At 41.3% G+C, this 24,832-nt stretch overlaps 1 protein-coding gene across 1 annotated transcript in view; it reads right to left on the bottom strand.

Moving 5' to 3' along the window:
- The window catches only part of UNC13A (unc-13 homolog A), a 5,702,976-nt gene that overhangs the window by 1,598,179 nt on the left and 4,079,965 nt on the right, over positions 1–24,832 (bottom strand). The window contains exon 20 of the mRNA XM_044054109.1: positions 22,868–22,983. Within this exon, the coding sequence (XP_043910044.1) occupies positions 22,868–22,983 (116 nt within the window). The remainder of the gene's footprint in view (positions 1–22,867; positions 22,984–24,832) is intronic.

The following is a 24,832-nucleotide window of genomic DNA, read 5'->3' as shown; positions in this document are numbered from 1 at the left end:
TTCCCTTTCCTGTTACCACTTTCAAACTCATCAGTATTATTACGTACTAAAATGTTTGTACAAGATTGCCTGATTCCATTATATACAAAACTTGCCGCTCGTCCTACACTTTTATTATTATCATCAGTATCTAAACAGTTTGCACCCCCCACATTTGGCGCCTGTTCCGAAAAAACATTAAACGGCTCAAACAAAGACCCTTTAAAACTGGGTTCTACCACTTGGTCCGTTGCACCATAAATGTTAGTAATATCAATACCGGAAGAAGCATCCAATCTTGAGCTGCTATTAATATCTAAACATTCAATATCCGCCAAACATAACTGCTCAACATTCCCGCATTCAGCGGAAGGCAGAGCGTCAGCGTATCTTAATTCAGTGCAACTATTCAAACACTCGGTCTGTTTTCCAACCCTCCCATACACATTTCCAATGGACTGGGAGTGATCATTAATAATGGTAGTACCTTTAGAGGCAGTATCTGGTACATTTAATATTTCACAAGTTTTAAAAGATACAGTACCGGAGAAAGCATTCATGTATTGTGAGCTGCCATCATTATTCAAACATTCAGTATCCGCCGGACATGGCTGTTCAGAGCCCCCACATTCAACGGAAGACAGAACATCAACATCTCCTGGTTCAGCACAACTATCAGAACATTTAGCTAGTTGTCTAGTCCTCTCATACATATTATCAGTGAACTGGGAATGATCAACAACATTAGTAGCATATCTAGAAACACCATCTAGCACATCCAACTCTTTAGAAATTTCATACGTTTTAAATACAAGCGCATCAGATCTAGATGCGCTACTACTTTCTAACATGCTGTCCTCTAAAAACCCAGAGTGCTCATACACATAACTACCACCCTTTTTGAAGTTTTTTTCCTTACTTTTTTTGTCACTTTTTTTACCTTTTTTAACATTTTTAGCAGAATAAAGCATTTTTTCATCATAAAAATTAACATTTACTTGTGCATTTGAAAACAAGGTACGCTGAGCATACGGGAGGTTTAAAGTCAGTTTTTTGACTGATTGCTGACTTGCAAATGACTTGTCTTACCCTGTTGTTTTCTGGTTGATCTCGTCTGTACATTGTATGACTTGGTTCTGGAGTTCTGATTTACCCTTCGGTTCTCTTCATTTTCCATGTCCTCAACCACAATGTCCTCAAAGGACACACTCTTTCGACTACCACCAGTCTCTATAGAAGAACAGGAAGATATTTCATCATTTCCTGCTCTGTTTCTTTTAAAGTTTCTTTTGAAACGACGCCCTCTTCTGGGCCAGTTGTAAATTTCATTCTTTTCATAGTCATTGACATCCCTATTCAGTTTAGATTTCTTCCTAGCCATCACTTCATTTTCAATTTTCTTTAACTTTTCATTTATTTCTTTAAATTTTGATTGAAACATAGCATTAGAAACCTTGTTTTTTACCTCTTGTTGTAAGTCAGTGATTTTACTATGTAAACTGTCCATAGTTCTTTGATTCTTTTTAATCAGAATTTTCAACCAGCTTAGACAACAGTCTTGAGCAGCTTGTCTCCACTCAATCAGCAAATCATTTTCATCTTCCTTAAAACCTCCTGCAGGCAATTTATCTATGCGCAGACCTCTAGGTGTTATATTCAGCATCACATACTTCTCAAGTAATTTGGAGTCATAGAAAACAGTCATTTCTTTTGCCATTATACGCTCAAGATGCACAAATTCTTCGGAACAAGTTTCACTGCTGCCCCCAGTCCACAAATCTGAGGCAGCATATTTTCTCTCTCTTTCTTTCAGTACATCAGCAAAAGAAAAACTCTCACCACTCTGTGCTACCTCTGAAATGGACATCTTCAAACACTAAAAATAATTCTCCTTGGCTTCCAAAAGATGTAAATATTGAAAAATAATGATAGGTGCCCCTTTGCTTCACAAACACAAACAGACTATGACCAACTGCAGCCTTCCATGACTGCAAGGCCTTATAACTTGTGTATTCTTGCTAGAAACAATGACGCCAAGCTGTAAAATGGCTTACTGAATGTATACAAATACATCCACTCCCAAATATTGTATAGCTATTACATACAGTCCATAAAATGGTATATTTCGAAGCAAGTGTAACAAGTTTCAAGGCAGAAAATACCACCTTAAAAAAAATGCCAACAGTCTATGTCATGGAACAACAGCCTCTGCAAGTAAGGCAACTGCCAAGTCCTAAAATAGTATTCAAAAACAGCATTGACCAGCAGACAGTGATGCAGAAACTGAATAATATTATTTATTCCATATCTGTGCAAAAAGCACATTCCATAGAGAGAAAAAAATCCAGACCAGTTTCGGCCAATACAATGCTGCCTTCTTCAGTGCAGAAAACAAATATCAAAGAAATTCCCTCTATTTATATCTGTGGCAATCAAAGATCCTATGACTCACCAAGGTGCTGGAATAAACAAACTAATTTAATAATCCATTTTTTCTCCATCTGAGTCAAAATTTGATGCCAATCCGCAGTCTTAGATCTGTTGCCTTTAATTTTGTCAATAATGGTTAAATGGAAATTGGCTCTGGGATGTTTAATTGTATGTTTATATAGGGCATTAGTGAGACACTTGTGTCTTATATCACTTAAGTGTTCAGCTATTCTGAATTTTACTGACCTAGAGGTTTGCCCCACATAAAAAGCAGAGCAACCACATGTGACAAGATAAATAACCCAGTCTGACTGGCAGTTCCCAAAAAAGGAAATAGTGTAGAACATACTTGTATTTCTGCTGCAGAAACTAGTTGTTTTGTTCATTTTGGGGCAATATATACAATGTCCACAAGGGAAACATCCCTTTATGTGGTCCCCTAAAAGGGTTAATTGTATTGCCGGGTTCAATGAACAGTGTCCCCTTTTATAATGACTAAAGATGGACCCCGAATTTCTACCTTTTCTATATGAAAATAGACATCTAACTCCCAAAATTGTAGTTAATTTATCATCTGCCATGAGTATATTCCAGTTCCGTTGTACACAATTGGTTAGTCTCACGGTATTACGTCCATATGTAGCGACCAACCGTATTACTGGGTTTGGGTCAGGAACCCTTGTCTGATATTCAAGTAGCCCCTCACACTGTAAAGAATCAACCCTGTTCCTGGCATGTAAAACCTTTCCCAACTTATAACCTCTATCTATGAACCGGGTGGTTAAATCATCCCTGTAAGTATAATAGGAGCTGTCATCTGAGCAAATACGTTTTATTCTCATATACTGAGATTTGGGGATATTCTTACAAATATGTAGCAGATGACAGCTGGTGGCATGGAGGAACGAATTATACAGGGGATATTTACGATAAACATCAGATTTAAGGGTGTTATCTGATTGTCTGGTTATCAGAACATTAAGAAAAGTAATCTGATCACAGTTATAATTAACCATAAATTGAATTCCCCATCTATTTTCACTGAGATAATTCACAAACTCATGAAGATATTCTGAGTCCGCCCTCCATACCAACCAGCAATCATCTAAGTAACGTCTCCATATGCCCATGTCCTCAAGAAAAATGTTGTGAGAATTGTCATATATAAGTTGCTCTTATACATAGGCCATAAATAAATATGCATAAATAGGGGCAAAAGATGCTCCCATTGCCGTACTTTTAATCTGTAAATAAAAAGAATCCCGATAAAGGAAAACATTTTTGGTGAGGACATGTTCAGCTAATCCAATTAATAACATACTGAAACCAGGTGGATATAGCGCTGATCTAGCAAGCCAATATTTTAGGGCCTCAATGCCAGCTCAATGTGGGATGTTGGTATAGAGAGCTATCACATCTAAGCTATATAGTAACCAACCCGGTTCAAAGTTGGGAATCAGAAATAATCTGCAAGAATTCAGTAGTATCTTGAATTCTAGAGTGTATCAACTTTAACAAAGGTTTCAGATATTTTGTCAGGAACTGTGACAATGGTTCAGTCAAAGAACCCCTGCCAGACATGATCAGTCTTCCTGGCAGATTGTGCAAATTCTTGTGTATCTTTGGCAAAAAATAAATGTAATGCGGAAGCGGATCTTGAGCAGTTAGATGATACAATGTATTTTTGGAGATGATGCCTTCCTGTAGAGCCAAAACTAAAAAATCATCTATTTGTTTTTTGAAAAAGAGGGTAGGGTCAAGAGGCAAACAAGTATAATAACGTGCATTATTTAACTGCCGCAAGGCTTCCATGTTATATTTTGCCCAATCCTGAACCACCATCGCCCCTCCTTTATCAGCAGACAAAATAAATATGTCTATGTCATGCCACGGCTTTTAATTACTTGTAGGTGAATAAAGAACATACTAAAACAGGAAACCAGCCACCAATTTTTGTCCCCGATAATATAACCACATATAGTTACCAAAAGGTACAAGTCAAATCTCTGAAAATTGGTAGTGCCTTCTTGAAGACGAAAACTTGCCAGACTCCAATAACATTAATCGCCTTCAAAACCGTTTCCACTGATGACGAAAATCTTGAACTCCAGGCAACATTAGAAACCCAAAACCCTTCACACATAGAAAAAACTTTTATACCAATGTCAATGATGAAACAGGTTGACCATAATATTCCATTATGTTGCAAAGAAAACACCGAAAATATAGATGCAAAAAGAGCTGAATACAGAAGCTCTCACTCCAGCAGATGCCACAAGCAGACTGAAGCAAAGGGAAACTGCCACAACCAGGACCTCTGCAAGGATGGTAGGCACACAGGCTCAAAAAAACAAAACTCACAACAACAAAAATTCAGCACCCAACTGGAGAACAAATATTTTATGTGTATAAACACAAAAAACAGACCGGTTTTGGCCCAATGGCCTTTTTCAATGTATAACACAATCAGTTTAACCACCACATTATATACAGAAAGTACAGTTGTGTACACTTACCATAAATGTAGATGTTCGAGTGTATTCACTGTTGCAGTCATTACACTTGGGTAATCTGCTGGCAGGTTGCCCTCAGTCGGCCTGATTAACAAAGTCTTGGGTCCTGCGTCGGTTGCTGTCCCTTCTTCCATCATGTCAGGTCGTCAGGGGTATAAAATATGCAGCCAACATCATTACTTCAGTTTTTCTTGCCCCAGATATCAGATGCCCCCAGAATGGGGAGCAAAATAAAATTTAAAACACAAAAATATACCTCCAACCAAAAGCAAATACACCAAAAAGGCTTTTAAGCATAGTAACACAAAGTAGAGGTGTAGTCAGAGAAAAACAGGGGGTTGGAGGGAGGGTAACCAGGACTGCAACAGTGAATACACTCGAACATCTACATTTATGGTAAGTGTACACAGCTGTACTATGTTCTTCGTGTTTTACTGTTGCAGTCATTACATTTGGGTAGATTCCCAAAGCTATGGTTGGGAGGATGGATTTAAACAGCATTAGGACCAGCTATAAGGCCCTGCAAGACAGCAGTGGCAAAGCCAGCTCTGGATTTAGAGAAAATTGGTAAATGATAATGCTTGGTGAAAGTATGAACTGAACTCCAGGTAGCAGCTTCTAGAATATCCCTGGTAGGAACACCTCTGAGAAAGGCTGCAGAAGAAGATGCAGCCCTGGTGGAATGAGATCTGATCCTCTGGGTGATAGGTTTTTCATGGTGCTTATAGCAGAAATGAATGCAATGGCTTATCCATTTAGAAATGGCTTGTTTTGAAATAGCCTTTCCCTCTGCCCCTGCAGCAAATGCTACCAGTAGTTGTTCAGATTTTCTTCGAGTTTTAGTCCTGTCCAAGTAGAATCTAAGTTGTCTGTGCACATCCAATGAATGCAGAATCTTTTCCTCTTTGTTCTGTGGATTGGAAAAGAAAGTTGGCAAATGAATGGACTGATTAAGAGCCACACTGGATACCACCTTGGGCATGAAGGATGGATTGGTCCTGAGTGACATCCTGTCCGCATGAAAGATGATGAAAGGCTCCACTGCCATAAGGGCCTGTAACTCAGATATCTTTCTAGCTGAAGTGATTGCTAAAAGGAAGGCTGTTTTCCAAGAAAGAAATTTTAAGTCTGCAGTAGCAGTTGGCTCGAAAGGAGGTAGAGTGAGTTTCTCCAATACAAAGTTAAGGTCCCAGGCAGGGATTCGAGCTCTCCTGGGTGGTCTCAAGTTTTTGGCCCCTCTGAGGTACTGCTTGAGCAGAGGATGAGAGAAGAGGGGAGGTTCTGTGTTATAATGAGCTGAAATGGCTGAGGCATGGATTTTAATGGAGGAAAAAGACAGGCCCTTGTGAAGCATCTCAGTTAAATATTGTAAAATTTGAGGTAAATTGGGTGCTGCTGTGCTCATTCCTTGAGATTGATTCCAAGCACAGAATCTTTTCCATTTGTCACCATAAGATTTTCTAGTACTAGGTCTTCTCGCCACCAAGATGACATCCATCACAGGTTTGCTGAGGGATGCTATGGGTGAATTTAAGTGATTAGCCAAGCTGCAAGGTTCAATGTTGGGAGCTGAGGGTGCAGAATTTGGTTCTCCTGCTGAGACAGTAAGGAAGGTGTCTGAGGCAGGTGCCATGGAGATATTTGTGACACTGCGCAGGAGTGGGTACCAGTGTTGGTGTGGCCAGTCTGGAGCAATCAAAATCATTTTTGGTTTGTCCTGTTTGACTTTTAGCAGAACTTTGGAGAGCAGAGGCAGAGGGGGAAAGGCGTAGACTGATAGGTTTTTCCAGATGAAGGACAGACCATTCACTTTCCAGGCTTTTTTGTGAGGAGTCCTTGTGCAAAATTTGTCCAACTGGTAGTTCTGGGGGGGGGGGGATAGATCTATGTCTGGGCTCCCCCATTTGCTTGTTAACATGATGAAAATCCGTGGTTCCAGTTTCCACTCCTGTGGGTCCATGAGATTTCTGCTTAGTTCTTCTGCCAGTGTATTCAGTTTTCCTGGCAAGTATTGAGCTTGTAGTTGCACTTGGTAGCTCAAGGCCATGTTCCACAATGCCATGGCTAGTTTGCAGAGAGGTAGGAATGTGTACCCCCCTGCTTGTTTATGTACCACATAACCGTGGTGTTGTCCGTCTTTACCATTAGTTGTCCTGGATGAATGTAGTCCTTGAAGGCTGTCAGAGCATTCTGTACAGCTAACATTTCTTTTTTTCATTGATATGTAGGTGCATTTAATTTGGGTTCCATTTTCCCTGAATGCACTTCCCTGCCAGGTGAGCCCCCCATGCATCGTCTGATGCGTCTGTAGTTACGGTTTGGGTGGCAGGGGGTAGCGTGAATGGCAGTCCCTTGTTTTGGTGGCAGGCCTCTGCCCACCATAGGAACTCCAGGCATAGGCAAGGTATGATAGGATTCATTGTTTCCAGGCTGTGACAACGTTGACTCCATAGACTTTTTAAGTACCACTGAAGTTTCCTAATAAGCAGTCTTGCATATGGAATTAGAAGAATGCAGGAGGCCATGAACCCCAAGGCTTGCAGTATTTGTCTTGCAGATAGCAGGGTTTTTGTGGCCACTTGTTTGAAGTAAGTTACCAAATGAATTTGCTTTTCTGATGTGAGGAAAGCCATCTGGGCAGTTGTGTTCAAGCTTGCACTCAGGAATGTAATCTGTTGAGAGGGTACCAGTTGTGATTTATTTTCATTTATGGTGTACCCTAGACAAGTTAGAACCCTTTTTACAAATGCCAGATGATTTAGAAGTATGGCCTGGTTTCTGCCTGAATTAGACAATCGTCCAGGTATGGATATATTTGAATATTTCTTTGCATGCAAAATGCAATTACTGGAGCCAGGCACTTTGTGAATACCCTGGGTGCAGTAGACAAGCCAAAGGGCAGTGCAGAGAACTGATAATGCAAGTAGCCTGCTTTGAAGTGTAGGTATCTTCTGCAAGATTCCCTGACTGGGACATGCAGGTAAGCTTCTTGTAAATCAGGAGTTGCCAACCAGGCATCCTTGCCTAGCATAGGAAGTAAATGGTGAAGAGTCAGCATCTTGAATTTTGGAATGTCCAGAAAGGTGTTTAGAATAGACAGGTCCAGAATTGGACACCATGATTTGTCTTTCTGGGTACCAGGAAAAGCCTGTAATAGAAACCTTGTCCCTTTTCCTCTTCTGGTACCAGTTGAATAGCCTCCATGTTTAGGAGGGAAAGTACTTGTTTCTGAGCCTCTGCCCAGTGATTTGGGGGTGGGTCTGGCCACCCGTTTGGTGTTGGCAACGTGTGGAAATGAAATCTGTATCCCTGGGACACTATATTTAAAACCCATTTGTCTTGGGTTATGAGTTCCCAGTTTTTTGCATGAAGAGCAATCTTTACCCCCAAAGGGGCAGCTAAAAGGTAAGTGTTTGGTAATTTTAAAGGAAAGTCATTGTGACTGTTTACCATAGGGTGGTGTCTTGTTATTTCCAGATTTGGAAGTGGAGGCCCCCCCATTGCTTAGTTCTGAGAGTCCCCTGGGACTGAAACCTGGTGCTTTTGGTGTGTCTGGATTTGGCTTGAGAGGATCTGGAAGGAGCTGGAAAGGACCAATTCTTAGTAGGCCAGTGCCTACTAAATCTTGGAGGTTGCACTTGTAGCTTTTACAATTTGCATAGATTTAGCTTTATTTTCCATCTTTTTTAAAACTTCTTCAGCCTTATTGCCAAACAGGCAGTCCTGATTTAAAGAAGCATCCAACAACAATTTTGCTTTAACATGATCAGGCAGAGATTGCTCCTTAAGCCAAGCATGCCATCTAAGCACAGACCCAGTAACAACAGCCCTGCAAGAGGCCTCTAAAGAATCAAAACCACATTGCAAAGTATGTTTTCTAACTTGTTCAGCAGAATGCAATAAATCCTGTAAATCTTTATTTTTCACACAATCAGAAATCAACATCATTTTCTGTTTAAGCAGTCCAATAACATGCTGTTGATATTTTTACATATGAAATTGGCAGTTTAAAGCCCTGATAGCCAAGGTTACTGAAGTATAAACCTTTTTACCCCCATCTATCCAGCGCCTTGGAGTCTCTATCAGAAGGGGTAGGATTTTTAGCAGTAGAAGCCTTAATGCCCTTAGGCCCTTGAGAAATGGTTTCAGGATATGCAACAGGATTTTTGAAGAGGAACTTGTGGGACTCAAGAACCCTGTAGTATCTGTCAGGTTTACAAGGATAGAGCTGGAGGCAGGGAATCAGGGGCCATACTGGATTCCGCAAACACATCATCAACAATGTCTAGTACAGGAGGTATAGCCAAAGGCCTATGCTGAGATAAAAGAAGAAAATCCCTAAGCCTCTTTTTTGAATCAGAGAATTCCTGACTTTCCCAGTGGAAATGCTCCCTTAAGGTATGTAAAGTTTCACCAAAAGATAAATCCTCAGGGGGAGAAGCAGAGGAAATGGAATCCTCTGCATCAGAATTCTCATAAGAAGGTATGGACAAATCTAGGTCATTAGAAGAGTCAGAAGAAACAGAGTCGTGATCAGAAGATTCATAGTCAAGCTCAGGCCTAGGCCTCTTAGAAGGGGGGGGGGTTTGACTACCCCTGATTAGAGTAATTAGATCTTCAGCCATTTTGATCATTTGTTTTTTAGGCATAGGGGCCTGAACATGTGGCCTGGGCATCAGTTTTTTAAACACAGATCAAGAATCAAGATTTAGGCCTTAGTATTGAAGGTGGAGTCGGTTTGGATATGCAAGTCTATAGGCCTGAATACACCCTCAGAAGTCAGTGTCTGCACAGCGGCTCCGGACCCATCCAAGGTAGAGACATCCACGGGTCCCGTAGTTGAAGTATCTCACGGCATACCAAACTCCGAATGGGTCTCAGTAGAGGCCTGCAAGTCAGAAGTAGCAGGTATCAGGGGCTGCGAAAGCTCCTCACTGGGTATCGGTGAACTGGCGACTGCCTTAGGAGAAGTGTCGTCGGCAGTTTTGGACCTCAACGGCATGTCTCTGTCATTATCTTAGCGTTTTTTTCAAAATTCCGGTAGTTGGATGGCTAACCAATGTCATTTCTGGATAATTAAACCAAGAACCAAAATATTTAGAGGCAAAAATGTACCGATGACAGATAGTGCACTGATTAAATAAAGCACAAAACCGACAACAAGGTACGTCGTTGTCAGGGCCTAGGCAAGGAATACAGTACAGATAAAAATCTTTATAAGGTATTTGCTTTCCACAAGTAATGCAATTATTAACTTTTATTGACATTGGTAAGGAGCAAGAAAAAGTTTCCCCAACGGGGTACTTATTTTTAAGTTGAAGACTTCGGTTCTGAAACTCGAAAATGAAAATTTCAGGAGTCGGCCAACCGGCACTTGCGAACTGCTTCTGCTTTGGGCACCGAACGGCAAGAAAGACTGAGGTAATGACGTCGGCTGCATGTTTTATACCACCTGACGACCTGACATCATGGAAGAAGGGACAGCAACCAACGCAGGACCCAAGACTTTGTTAATCAGGCTGACTGAGGGCAACCTGCCAGCAGATTACCCAAATGTAATGACTGCAACAGTGAAACATGAAGAAGATCAGAATGGAATAACTGATCATGAATTAAAGAATTATAAATGTTCATTAAGGCCAGGTGGAAATAATCCCTCTAATTTCACAAGCCAAGATTTTTCTTTACTATTTAACAATTTATGCCAACCTGTTTTAAGGGATCTATGTCCCAAAATTCTGTCAATAATAATAAACTTGAAAGTTGCTGTCTTATGAATAATAGTGTGTTTATATAAAGCATTTGTTAAATATTTATTTTCAATGTTACTGAGATGTTCTGAGATGCGAAGTTTTAAGGGTCGGGAGGTTTGGCCGAAATAAAAAGCTGAACTTGAACAGGCTACAAGATAGATGGCCCAAACACTGTTACAATTACCAAACATATCAACAGAAAAAACTTTAGAAGTATTTTTGGGTGAAAACCCTTTAGTCTGAAAAATATATTTGCAGAAGGGACTATGGCCACAAGGGTGGCACCCCATAACTTGTGTGCCATACAATGTAGCTTGTACAGAACGTTCCATGGGCACAAGATGTTTGTAATGAGTGAAATGACTCCCCAAAGTTTTACCCCTACGGAAAGGAAATGAACATTTGTTCCCTAAAAAATCACATAATCTATCAACATTCAAAAGACTATCCCAGTGCTGTTGCACTATATCTAAGAATTCATGGGTATTTCTACCATAGGTAGTAATAAACCTGATTTTATTGTCCATCTGAGGTCGATGGTTCTTTATATTTAAGAAGGTCATTTTTGGAAAGCAGTTGAACCTCCCTACTGGTCTGCTTAACCTTAGACATAGAATATCCATGTTCGCTAAAACGGTTCACTATGTCTTGATCAAAATGTATATAATCTTCAGTGCTGGAGCAGATTCTATGTATTCGCATAAATTGTGACTTCGGGATATTGGCCTCAATATGTTTTGGAAGACAACTGGAGGTGTGTAGTCATGTATTTGAATGATGGGGTTTTCTATATAATGAACTAGACAAGGTACCATCAAGTTGTTTAGATATAGTCACATCCAAAAAAGAAATGAAGGAAACATCATAATTAATGGTAAACCTTATACCCTATTTATTTTCATTCAAATACTGGACAAATTCCTGTAAATATACAGCGTCCGACTTCCACACCATCCAGCAGTCATCCAAATACCTACACCAAATGCCTATTTCCCAAGAAAAATATTATGATTATCATATATAATAATCTGCTCAAGACAACCCATGAAAAGATCAGCATATATGAGTGCAACGGATGCAACCATAGCTGTACCTTTCAACTGCAAGTAACATTTGGTGTTGAAGTAGAATACATTTTTAGACAAGACATGCTCCGCCAAACATACAAGAATTTTGCTGAAACCTGGGCTATATAAGGACATTCTATTAAGCCAATATTCCAGGCCACATAAACCCGCCCTGTGTGGGTTACTAGTGTAAAGGGACGTAACGTCCAATGTACACAACAGCCAACTGGGTTCCAATTGGGTATCAGAAACAAAATTCAAGAATTCCGTTGTGTCCTGTATCATGGCTCTAACTCCAGATAATAAAGCCTTTAGATACATAGTAAGGTAGGCAGACAAAGGTTCAGTAAGAGAACCTTTTCCAGAAACTATAGGTCTCCCTGGGAGTTTTTTGATATCTTTGTGAATTTTTGAAAGAAGATAGAAATAGTGTGATGAAGGATCCTTAACCTTCAAATGAAACATCGTACGTTTATCTATTATGCCTTCACTAACTGCAAACTCTAAAAAAGCATCTCTTTCTTTTTTAAACTTAACCATAGGATCACAGGGCATATAAGTGTAAAATCTCACATCTTGCAACTGACTATTAGCTTCTTCAACATACAAAGATTTATCCATTACATCTGTTGCTTCACCTTTATCTGCTTGAATAATAACAATATTCCTGTTGTTCTTTAACCGTGTCAAAGCATCCACTTCCCCTATTGACAAATTTGAAGGAAAAATGTGTTTTTGATGATTCAAACCAAAATGTAATTCTTTTAATATACATTTTTGAAATACCTCCACATTTTTATTCATGGGTGGAACAAAGGTTGACTTATTGAACCTGAAGCTATTATTTTCATTATATTCATTAACACATTCAACACCCTGAAAACGTAATTTAAGGTTAAGCAATCTACAAAATGCATACAGATCCTCAACAAAGATATCTTCAGAAACAAAAAACCCTGGGATGAAATTTAGACCTTTATTTAGTCACACATAATTAGATTCAGATAAAACAGCTGAAGTGATATTAATAACATTATTATGGGAGTTACCAGAGTGTCGGAAAATTCAGCTTTGCTTCCAAAGAGCCAGCTATGCTTGCTTTTGGATTTATGCCCCCCCCCTCCTTTTGTTATAGATAACGGTACCAAATCAAAATTATGTCATAAACGGTCTTGCTCCAGATTAAATTACTTCTTACTGGCTGGTAGCATCTGCTGTCTGTCAGTTTCTGTATCAGTATAAGAGGACGAATCCTCACCAGAAGTGTAACTAATAGATTTTTTCAAAATAGACTTATTTCTTTTTCTCTTTTGACCCATTGGCAAAGACTCCTTCAGGGCAAACCTAACATTTTTACTACTTTTCATATATTCAAAGGGGCTTACCCAGTTGACAGTCCTTCGAATCCCTGTTAAACTTACAAATTTTCCTTTCTTTTAGATCTTGTTCAAAATGGAGCAACTCTTCCCTTAGTTTATCAAAACATTGTAAGTGGATGAACTTTCAAAAGATTTAGCCTTTTCACAAATTTGGGTAACCTCAGATATACAAGTGTCTGTTCTACGTTGAATGACTGCTGGATGGTGTGGAAGTCGGACACTGTATATTTACAGGAATTTGTCCAGTATTTATAGGTTCATAGGTTCATAGGTTCATACTAGGCTATCTGCCCGAGGGCATTTACAAGCCTAGCCCATAGTTTTGTGGCTTACGCCACCCCTTTAGTATGGGGAACTATACCCATTATTTTGCTGTGCCTCTGTCGAGCAGTGACACTGAGATAATCCCTGGGGTATATCTGCGATCTCCCATCCATTGGTCAAGATTTCTCTTGAACAAGGCCAGCGAGGTGCTCTGCCTCACATATACCGGGATTTTATTCCACAGCATAGGGAGTCTTTGGGTGATGAATCTATCCCTCCAGCACGTCCTATTAATAGCCGTGTCGAGGTTTAAGTCTCTCGCCCTTGTGGCTCTGATGGATCTAGATTTTTTGAGGTGAAGCATATTCATCAAATCTGGGTTTGACATGGCCTTGTATGTTAGGCAAAGGTCACCTCTGAGCAAGCGGTATAAATAAAAATAAATGGGGTTTAAGGTTTACCATTAATTATGATGTTTCCTCCATTTATTTTTTGGGATGTGACTAAGTCTAAACAACTTGATGGTACCTTGTCTAGTACATTATATAGAAAACCCTATCATTCAAAAATGTTACTACACACCTCCAGTTGTCATCCAAAATATATTGTGACCGATATCCCAAAGTCACAATTTATGCAAATACAAGGAATCTGCTCCAGCACTGAAGATTATATACATTTTGATCAAGAATTAGTGAACCACTTTAGAGAACGTGGATATTCTATGTCTAAGGTTAAGCAGACCAGTAGGGAGGTTCAACTACTTTCCAGAAATGACCTTCTTAAATATAAGAACCATCGACCTCAGATGGACAATAAAATCAGGTTTATTACTACCTATAGTAGAAATACCCATGAATTCTTAGATACAGTGCAACAGCACTGGGATATTCTTTTGACTGATGATAGATTATGTGATTTATTAGGGAACAAATGTTCATTCTCTTTCCATAGGGGTAAAATGTTGGGGAGTCATTTCAGTCATTACAAACATTCTGGGCCCATGGAACCGTCTGTACAAGCTACATTGGATGGCACACAAGTTGTGGGGTGCCACCCTTGTGGCCATTGTTCCTTCTGCAATATATTTTTCAGACTAAAGAGTTTTCAAGCCAAAATACTTCTAAATTATTTTCTATTAATGTGTTTGTTAATTGTAACAGTGATTGTGCCATCTATCTTGTAGTCTGTTCATGTTCAACTTTTTATGTCAGCCAAACCTCCAAACCCTTAAAATTTCACATCTGAGAACATCTCAGTAACATTATAAATAAATATTTAACAAATGCTTTATATAAATACATTATTATTCATAAGACAGCAACTTTCAAATTTATTATTATTGACAGAATTTTGGGACATAGACCCCTTAAAACAGGTTGTCATAAGTTATTAAATAGAAAAGAAAACTCTTGGATTGTGAAATTAGGGAGACTATTTCCACCTGGCCGTAATAAACATTTATAATTGTTTAATTCATGATCAATTATTCCATTATGTTCTGTATATAATGTTGTGGTTAAACTGATTGTGTTATACATTGAAAAAGGCCATTGGAACTGGTCTTTTTTGTGTTTATACACATAAAATATTTATTCTCCAGTTGGGTGCTGGCTTTTTGTTGTCTGCTACAGAAGTTGCCATAGATCTAGTGGAGTGGGCTTTAACTTTTTGCATGGATTCATTATGGAGGGAATAGGTGACACGTATACAGTCCCTTAGCCATTTTTATAATGTAACCTTGGAAACAGCCTCTCCCATTTTGGGTCCCGAAAAGGAGATAAAAAGCGTTCAGATTTACGGATAGGTTTGGTAGTGTCTAGGTAAAACCGTAGTTGTCTGTGTACGTCTAAGGTGCAAAGACAATACTCTCCTCTATTGGCAAAATTCATAAAGGACACTGGTAGATCAATGGACTGATTAATAGGGAATTCAGAAACAACTTTGGGAAGAAAGGATGAGTTCATTCGAAGTGACACTCTGTCTTTATGAAAGACCAGATAGAGCTTCTTGATACACGATGCTTACAGCTCCGAAACACTTCTGGCAGAGGTAATGGCTACCAGGAACAAAGATTTCCAAGACAAAAATTAATTCACACTTAGCCGCAGGCTCAAAGGGCTTTTGAGTCAAAGACTGGAGAACTAAAGTAAGGTTCCATGGTACCACAGGCTGTCTGAGAGGAGGCCTAAGATTAGAAGTCCCTTTGAGGAAAGCCTTGCAAAGGTGTAACGAAATAAGAGGGGTGCCATCTATACCATTGTGGCAGATGGAAATTGCTGCTGGATGTACACGAACTGTAGTGGCAGAAGCTCCATTATCAATAAACTTAAAAAAATATTGAAGCACTGCAGTAACTGGAGCCGAATATAGGTCTAGCATGTTATCTTTGGACCAGATGGAGAACATTTTCCATTTATCGTGATATAGTCTTCTGGTGAGTGGTTTATGAGAGGCCATAATGATGTCTTGAGCAAGTGAGTAGAAATTAGTCTGCCTGGTGACTAGCGGAAGTGGACAAACCAAGCTGTCAGCTTGAGAGTGGACAGGTTCAGGTGACTCAGTCCTTGGGGGTGAGTGATCAGATCCAGTAGAGCATCCAGAATCCATGGCGGGAATACTAGGTGAGGCCAAAGAAAGGGGAACCAAACTTGCTGAGGCCAGAATCGGGCTATGAGGATCACCTTGTTTCTCAACCGAAGAGCTTTCTTTAGAAATTGTGGGATCAGAGAAATGGGAGGATGGGTGTAGAGAAGTCCCGTGGGCCAATCATGTATCAGAGTGTCCCTCAGTGACTCCTCCTCCAGGGGAAGTAGGGCAAAGTAGCTTCTGCACTCAGTGTTTGATGAGGAAGCGAAAAGATCACAGCAAGGCTGGCCCCAGTGGCTGAAGATTACAGACACCACTTCGGGGTTGAGGGACCACTCGTGGGGCATGAGGATGCATCTGCTCAGTTTGTCTGCAATCATGTTGGAGCTCCCTGGGATATGCATTGCTATCAGAAAGTGGTTGGAAGTTATCACACACTGCCAGATTCTCATGGCTTCTCATCAAAGGGGGTAGGACTTGGTTCCTCCTTGCTTGTTGATGTACCAGACCTCTGACATATTGTCTGATTAGACTGCAATTCCCCTGGAGGGGAGAGCCATATGGAATGCCTGCAATGCTAACAGCATGGCTCTCAGTTCTAGGACATTGATATGCAGGTGGACCTCTGAGGTGGACCATGTGCCTTGGACAGTCTTTCCCTGAAAATGCCCCCCCCCCCACCCGATCAGGGAAGCATCCATGGTCACAATGGCTGTGGGCTGGGAGGGTTGAAAAGGCTGGCTCCAAAGATCTTCATCTGGCCTCATTCACCAAAGCAGGTCCTGCTTGCAAGAGTTGGTTATTCTAGTCTTATAATCCAGGGGATGACAGTTTGGTAACCACTGACACAGAAGAAGCCATTGCAGAATTCGCCTATGAAGCTTTGCTAGAGGCACTATGGGAATTGATGTGGCCATAGAAACCAGAGCTTAGAGAACTTGTCTTGCAGGGGCTAACGTATGAGAAAAAATAACTCGGATTTGAAGCCTCAATTGGTGGAGCCTGTGAAGAGGGAGTAACACCAGACAAGACTGGGTATTGAACAATGCTCCAGTGAACCCTATTTGTTGAGTAGGGATAAGATTTGATTTCTCCCAATGTATCGTTATTCCCAACAATTTTTGCCAGAGAGAGAGAGAGTATGTTGAAGGCAGTTAACAGAAGATGCTTGGTGGGGCCGGTAGCCTGTCATCTACATATTGAAACACCCAGAATCGTTTTAGTCTCAAGTGAGCTGTTACCACTGTCATGCATTTCTTGAACACACTGGGAGCTGTAGAGAGATCAAATGGCAGGGCAAGGAATTGGTAATGACTGGCTCCTAGCCAGAAGCAAAGCAGACTCCTGGAGCATTTGTCCATCTTGATGTGGTAATACATGTCCCGAAGATCTATAGAGCACATCCAATCGCCTTCTCTTAAAAAGGGAAGGATGGACTGAATCATGACCATCTGGAATTTGGTTTGGGTGACAGACTTGTTTAAGTTTCTGAGATCCACAATGGGTCTCCAGTCCCCTATCTTTTTTGGCACCAAAAATAATCGCAATCCCCGCTGGTCTGGTGGGAATGGTTGGATGACTCTTTTTTGAGACAGCTTTATAATCTCTGAAGCTGCTGCTTCCCTTTGACTGGGTGGCATGTCGGGAAGCTTTCTTGGAAATTTTGGTAGACAAGAAAGGGGAATGGTGTAACCTCTGGTGATAATCTTCTGCACCTGACAATCGGTGGTGATAGAGTCAAAAAGCACACAGATAACAAACCAAGAAAAATGGGTCACAGAACACCTTGCCACTCAGCACTGTGGTGGTGATAGAGTGCCAGGCAGCTTGGTGCAGAGAGAAACGACCCCCGACTGCTTTCAGAGGTAAGCAATCGGGCCACCCCAGAGGAACAATGATAAGGCTGTCCAGAGAAAGAGTCCCTGGAGCCTTGGTTGCGAGGACCCCCTCTGCCTCTATAGGGGCATCTTCCAGAATTGTTACCCCCTCTGCCTCTGGGAGTATCATCGTCATCATGTATGGCACAGAAATGATCCTGAGATTTCTTATGCCACATTTTTCACACTCCTTTGATTCATGGAGAAGGTACGCTGAAGGTTGGAAAATCATAGGCCTACTGCGGACAGGGTTTTTCCATCTTGCTTGCACCTGGCTTGGGTGTCCTTCACTTTGGAGCCAAACAAGGATGAAGCTTTGATGGCAGCATTCAGAAAAGAAGACTTGAAGGGATCTGCTAGGTCATAGATGCGCATCCAGGCATGACGTCTCATAACAATGCCTGAACCCGCTGCTCGAGCCACCCCTTTGGTCGTGTGTGACAGCAATTCATGGATGAGTTGGATATAGATTCTAGGGTTGCTATCTGTGAAGCCATTTTGTCCCTGACCTCATCAGACAACTGTCCTGCGAGTGTCCCAGAGAGTTCGGAGATCAGGTCCCTCTGGAGCCTTGCAAAATGTGCCAAATAATTCAGGGACCACATAGCAAAGGTTGCTGATGCAAAAACACCCTTCCCAAGTCTGTTCACTGCCCGAGACTCCCTACTGGGTGGGTGAACAGCAGGACTTTCCTCAGCCAAGTCCTTCTTCTTGGCCACCGCCACCACCATAGCATCAACTGGTAACTCTTTGGACCAATGCGGATTCTCAGCAGGAGGGGAAAGAATTTTGTCTGGTCTCCGGGGGATCGCTTCGATGGAATCAGGTTTCTTCCACGCGTGCTGCACGATGAGCTGGATGAGTTCGTCTGCAGGCGGGTCACCCAAGAGGTAGATGGCTGAGCAAGGAAAGCCTGCAGGAACATGGACTCCTCAGATGAAGGGATGGAGGGCTTCCAGTCACCTCTCTGTTTTAACATTTCTAGGATGTCTCCAAAGGAGACATCATCAGGAGGTGACCGTGGGGCCCTTCCCCATCATTGTAATCCATGTCTTCCATTAAGGACTCCTCAGGTGAGTCCACGTGCTTCCTCTTGCACGTCTTCTTTTGAGGGGGCTCCTCAGTGGGGGTCTCTGAAGAGGACTCGGAAGAGTGGATACCCTGAACAGGAGTATCCTGTGGCTTCTCTGCCCAGTGTCCTGTGGGTGGTCTGTGACAGCTGCAGCTCAGGGGGCAAAAACTGGGATTCCGACATCATAGGAGTGCTACCAGAAGCAAGAGCCCTCTCCATCATGTGGAAGGCAGACCTACCTGAAGAGGGATGGGAGCCCGGAACCGAGAAAGACAACCTCAGGGCTGGGGTCATACCCCACTCTGATGAACCTGCTACCACAGATGGAGCCTCAACTAGATCGGCACAGATGCAGCCATCGGCACTGAGGAGAAATTCGGCACCATACCCCAGGCTAACACGCCCGTCCCCCAATCCCCAGATTGAGGAAGGACTGGTTCGGCAGGAACTGAAGACCAAAGGGATAAACTATGAGCTGAAGTGAGGTGCACCATAGGCACCGAGGTGGAGGGATCCAAGAAGGATGTCGGAGCAGAAGGCTTCGGAACCAAGATGGTCGAAGAAGGAGTGTAAGATGGATGGGTTTTAGAAAGTGGATGGGTTTTAGAAAGTGATGGAATCCCCCTGGCTACCAACAGCTGGTCCACAAGATGCACCACGTTGTGTTCCGAAAGGCTCCTGGTGGATCTAGTGGATACTCCAGACAGGGAGTCAGGACGTTTGAGAAATGGGCTATACACTTGGCCCAGAAATGGGTCTACTGAGGGAGAGTATTGGGTCCATGGTGCAATGTTTGCCAGCACCAAAGTCTCTAGTTTTGAGACCGGAAGCAAAGGGGTCAAATCCAGTGAGGTCAGCACAATGCTCAGTGCTGAAGTGGCACTCAGAGTCGAAATGGTCGGTTCCAAAATGGAAATCAAAGTCAAAGTAGAAGGTGTGCCCTGAGCCAAAGTATCTACAGGTGTCGAAGTTGAAATAGGCATAGTAAGATCTATGATCAGTGCCATTGGCAGGGTCTGTGCCAATACAGGCGTCGGTATTGAAGGTTTTGAGATGATAGGAGCTGAGGAAGGTAGAGCTGATGAAGCAGATTTATGCTCAGACAATAACTTGGGGACTTTAGATTTCCCAGGTTTGCTCTGATCAACCGATGGTGAAGAAGGAACAGAATGGGATCTCTTTTTGTCCTTAGAAGGAGGGGTTGAGACCTCCATCGCAGAAATGGCCTCTGAGAAGGGAGACTTGAGTAACCCCTTCAGAATAAGTTTATTTTTGCGCTCATTAAGAGTGCGCTGGCTGAAACGTTGACAAATATCACATGGAGGCTGCACCAAAAGGTGGGCCACTCCCAAACAGTATACACAATCATCATGCAAGTCACTGTTAGGTAACTTACCCTTACAAGAAGTACAATGCTTAAAGCCAGAGGTACCCTTCTTATCCGCCATTTTAATAGAAAGGACACCACATGTAACTGTATAATCCAACAATAATGAAGTCACTCACTTCAAAAAACACAAGAAAGAAACAATATTACAACACACTGAATATGTGAAGAAAGGGAAACACCTGAATAGAGATAAAAAGCTAACAGGTTAGGCAAGAGAAAGCAATACCAGATAAGGTATTGAAGAAATACCACAAGTTTAAGGGAAAAGGCCATACCAACAATGGTACTTAAGTTTACCAATGATAACAATGGGTAGAGTGGAAAATATACAGTTAGATTGAAAAAGAGATGCTAGAAATACTAAAGGTTTAGTAAAATATGAAGATATCCAAAAACTTTTACATAAATATCAAAAAAGATTTTACTTAGCTGAGAGCTCAGCTGAAACATGGCTTTACGGCTACATGACAAATGAGATCTAAGGTAACAGGCAGAAGGGCATTCTGGGTAGAGACTTAGCTTGAGAGTTTTTTTGGCTGGCGTGAGCTTGTTAATAGGAAGACTCGGTTCCGAGGGCTTGGAACCAAACCCATTACTGATGAATAGAAATAAGATTAACAACATCAGATCATGACCTATCACAGCCTCTGGAATTACTATTTAACTGTAGCCTCCAAACAGGCTTTGTGCCTCATGAATGGAGAAAGGGAACAGTCATCCCTCTGCACAAAGGTGGGCCATCTACAGACCATGGAAACTACAGACCCATAAGTCTCACTATTCTTATATGTAAAGTCATGGAAAGAATTATCATGGAGATGATCACTAGAGATATAGTAAACCTCCAGACACTGGACCCAACCCAGTTTGGTTTCATCAAGGGCAGATCATGCCTGCTCAACCTGGTGGACTTCTTTGAGAAGGTCACCAAAGCGATGGATGAGGGCAAAATCGTTCACACTGCCTACCTTGACCTGGCCAAGGCATTTGACACAATGCCCCACTCGGGCATTGTTGACAAACTCAACTGGTTGGGTATGTCACCCAGTGGATAGCCAACTGACTCAAAGACAGGACCCAGGAAGTTAGAATTGGGGAGTCAACCTCTACAAAGAGGCCAGTCACAAGTGGAGTCCCTAGGGGATCAGTCCTTGGACCTCTCCTTTTTGGCATTTACTTCCCAGAAGTCAAGGCCAATGTCAGTGGTCTCTGGCTGAGTAAATTTGCAGATGACTACAAATTAGGAGCTGTCACTGAATCTCACACTGACACATATATTCTCCAGGAGGGGCTGACACAGACTGGTGTCAGAGTCATGGTCACAAGCTAAATGCCAAGAAATGCATAATAGTATCCTTTGAGAAGTCATCCATCCCTGGTAACTATCATAATGACAACACATCCCTTAGAGTAGTCAGGGACTTAGGGACACACATAGATAGTAATCTAGCCTTTGATCATCACGTGTCTACAGTGGTGAGGAAATCATTGTATGTTGCACAACTTATAAACAAAGGTGTTGCATCTATGTCCAAGGAAGTCATTCTTTCATTGTATTCGGCATTCATCAGACCTATCATTGAATACAATGCCCCCTCTGGTATGTACCTAACCAGGCATATCCAACAACTGGAACATCCACAGAGGTTCCTCACTAAAAGAATACAGGGCATAAGTAATATGTCCTATGCAGACTGCCTCAAGGCACTATCCCTGTATTCTATCTCCTATAGACTTTTGAGTGGAGATCTACACCTGGCATACAGGGCATTGTCAGACCCCACTGTGATAGACCTCCTGCATAGCCACAAAACAAATGGTACCAGAATTACCCATTCAAAAGACTTAATCCTTGCTTGTGATATAAATAGGACCTGATGGAGAGATAGGTATGTATCCCAGAGACTACCCCGTCAATGGAACACGCTCCCCATCGATGTGAAGCAGAGTTCCTCCCTAATCCAATTCAAGTGCAACTTGGACAGCTGGATAGGAAACCAGAAATTCACCTCTGGTTTAGCGCCTATGTCTCTGATGTAAACAGGTAACCTGTAAATGGTTCATCTCCCAGGCCCATGCTTACACTTATCAAGAGTATCAGAACTTGTCAGAGATATGGGTTGCATGGCTAGGCTTAAAAACGCCCTTGTGGTCATTAGCCTAGTAAACACCTATGAACCTATGAACCTGTGTGTTATGGTGCTATCTGACAGTTTTGCACTCTCGTATTACAGTTTCTCTCTGAGTTAAGTGTCTCATGTCATGCAAACATCACACCAAAAGTGCAGCTTGCTACTGTACATCAGTGTGTCTTAAATTGAGCAATCACCAAATTTGCTAATGAAGGAAAATTAGCACACAATTACTGGACAGTCCTTTAAATCTGACACTTGACCATTAACATTCGGTGTGCATGCAGGCTACGTTTATAGCACCATCTCTGCACCTACAGTCTGAGTGAAGCAAAAGCAGTAGCGTTTTCTACTGCAGATAGCATGGTGCTTTTTCAGCATATCCAAACTAATGCTTTGAACATAATAAAGAACTAACTTACCTCATGCAAGCAAGTGTACTGAACATGATATGGAGCAACCTTTTCTTCTCCTTTAATTTCTACACTTATATGTAGCCGGATAGCTCCAGAGACTGCAGATTTATCTGTGCGCTTATCTGTAAATTAAAAAAGGACATTCAGAATGCAAATGTACTGAAATGCAATTATTGTTTACAAACTATGATGTATTCCTGTAAGTCTGAATACCCTAGAAAACAATTTAATGAGATAAAGATTTTAATTAACAAAACTGAATATGGTTTGGTTTTATTATTACAGCTTTAACTTTAAAAGGAAACTTTGTTGTAGTTGCTTTAAGCAGCAAATCATTTTTAAGCCTGATACTTTTAACAGACTCTATTTGTCTTCAGCTTTATTTTGCCTACTGCATATCATATTTAGCTCCTGGAGATGATGTATATTCTGTCGGATCCATTAGACTCTGATGATTGGCAACATTCCTTTTTTGTCCTTCTTCACTTTGCTTTAAACAATCTGTTCCAACTCCTCTTCAGCCATCATTCCCTTGGCTGCTAATGACAATGCCATACTGTGGTACTAGCACAAGCTTTCGACTTTTTCCCTCCATACTTTTTTCTGCTTACCTGTAGTTAGCCATTGCTCATGGTGTGTTATACTTTCCATTATTTCTTTTTTGCACTTTCTTTCAGCAATCATTTTTGTTTCTCTTTGGATGTGTGCTCAATGTTACACCATTCTCTATTCTACTGTTTATGTTGTCTGCATAGTTCCATATATGTATACAGTATTGTTCAGTTATGGTTAAGTTCTGAGTAAATCAAGGCATGAAGAAGTAGGCTGACAACACTCATACTTTGAGCTTGGTTTGGACACATGGAAGGTGTCCTGAAGCTTTGGAAAATGTAGGATACAATCCCTTTAACTTGAGTTACTGCAGCAGTGATCAGTGCATGTGCGCATGTCTGTGTGTGCGTACGTTTCCTATTATTTTCTTTTTGTGAAATATGAGAGATGTTTTACAATATTTGGTGTGAAAATTAAAACAACTTTTGGCATGAATGAAAAAGTATTTCTCACAGATATTGTCTGCAAAAGCAACACTCTGGAAGTGGATTGTATATCACAACCTGCAATGCTAAGATCTCAGCTACAAAAATTAAGCCTTTCCCTGATGACAACATACGATCCATTGATTGTGCTATATTTGATAAGGTGGCAATGTGTAAGTCTCCCTTTAGAAAGGCCTCTGCAAGTAAGTGGTCAGGAGATGGTTGCCAAAGGTTTTAAAGGTGGTGAGGTCAAGCACAACTTACTTAAGTTTCATATAGCTACCTACCCAATCAAAAACAGTACTCATCCAAGCATAGAAAATACAAGTAAGCAGGGTTTTTGCAAGGGGCTTTACCCCTTACCCTCATATCTCCAGTTTCAACATATACCACCTCTGAAACTATACTACTTCAGAGAAAGTATAAGGAGCGAGATGTGCATTTGAACTGGTTAATACTGGAATACATAAATGAGCATTTAGCAATTACTGATCAGTATGCAAGCAGATGAAATGTGAGCACTTCAAATAGATCTTTCAAAGGATCTAGAGCAGCTGTTGTAATCCTCTCATATACAGTCTGGCATTTTGTCAGAATACAAACAGGCATGCACACTACAGCCCTGAGTAATTATCTTACTGCAAACAATGAGAGGACAATTATGTAGGGTATGAATTGACTCAAAGCCCTGTCACTGTACTTGATATCCTACAGACTGATAACAGGTGACCTGTGTTTGGCATGCAAGGCATCCCCTGACACATTACTGATAAACTTACTACACATCAGCAAGTCAAATTACATTGGAAATATGTGATCTAGTGATATAAACTTTTGTATCATGAACAGAATGGTTTGGAGGTACAACGTACATCTTGCACAGGATACTTCTGCTGTGGAACAAACTCACTATCCACATAAAACAATGTTCATT

Source organism: Protopterus annectens, chromosome 13.part0 (assembly GCF_019279795.1).
Source record: "Protopterus annectens isolate FY-2018-M chromosome 13.part0, PAN1.0, whole genome shotgun sequence".
In the NCBI taxonomy this organism is placed as follows: Eukaryota; Metazoa; Chordata; order Ceratodontiformes; family Protopteridae; genus Protopterus; species Protopterus annectens.
This window is presented reverse-complemented; position numbering and strand designations above follow the sequence as displayed.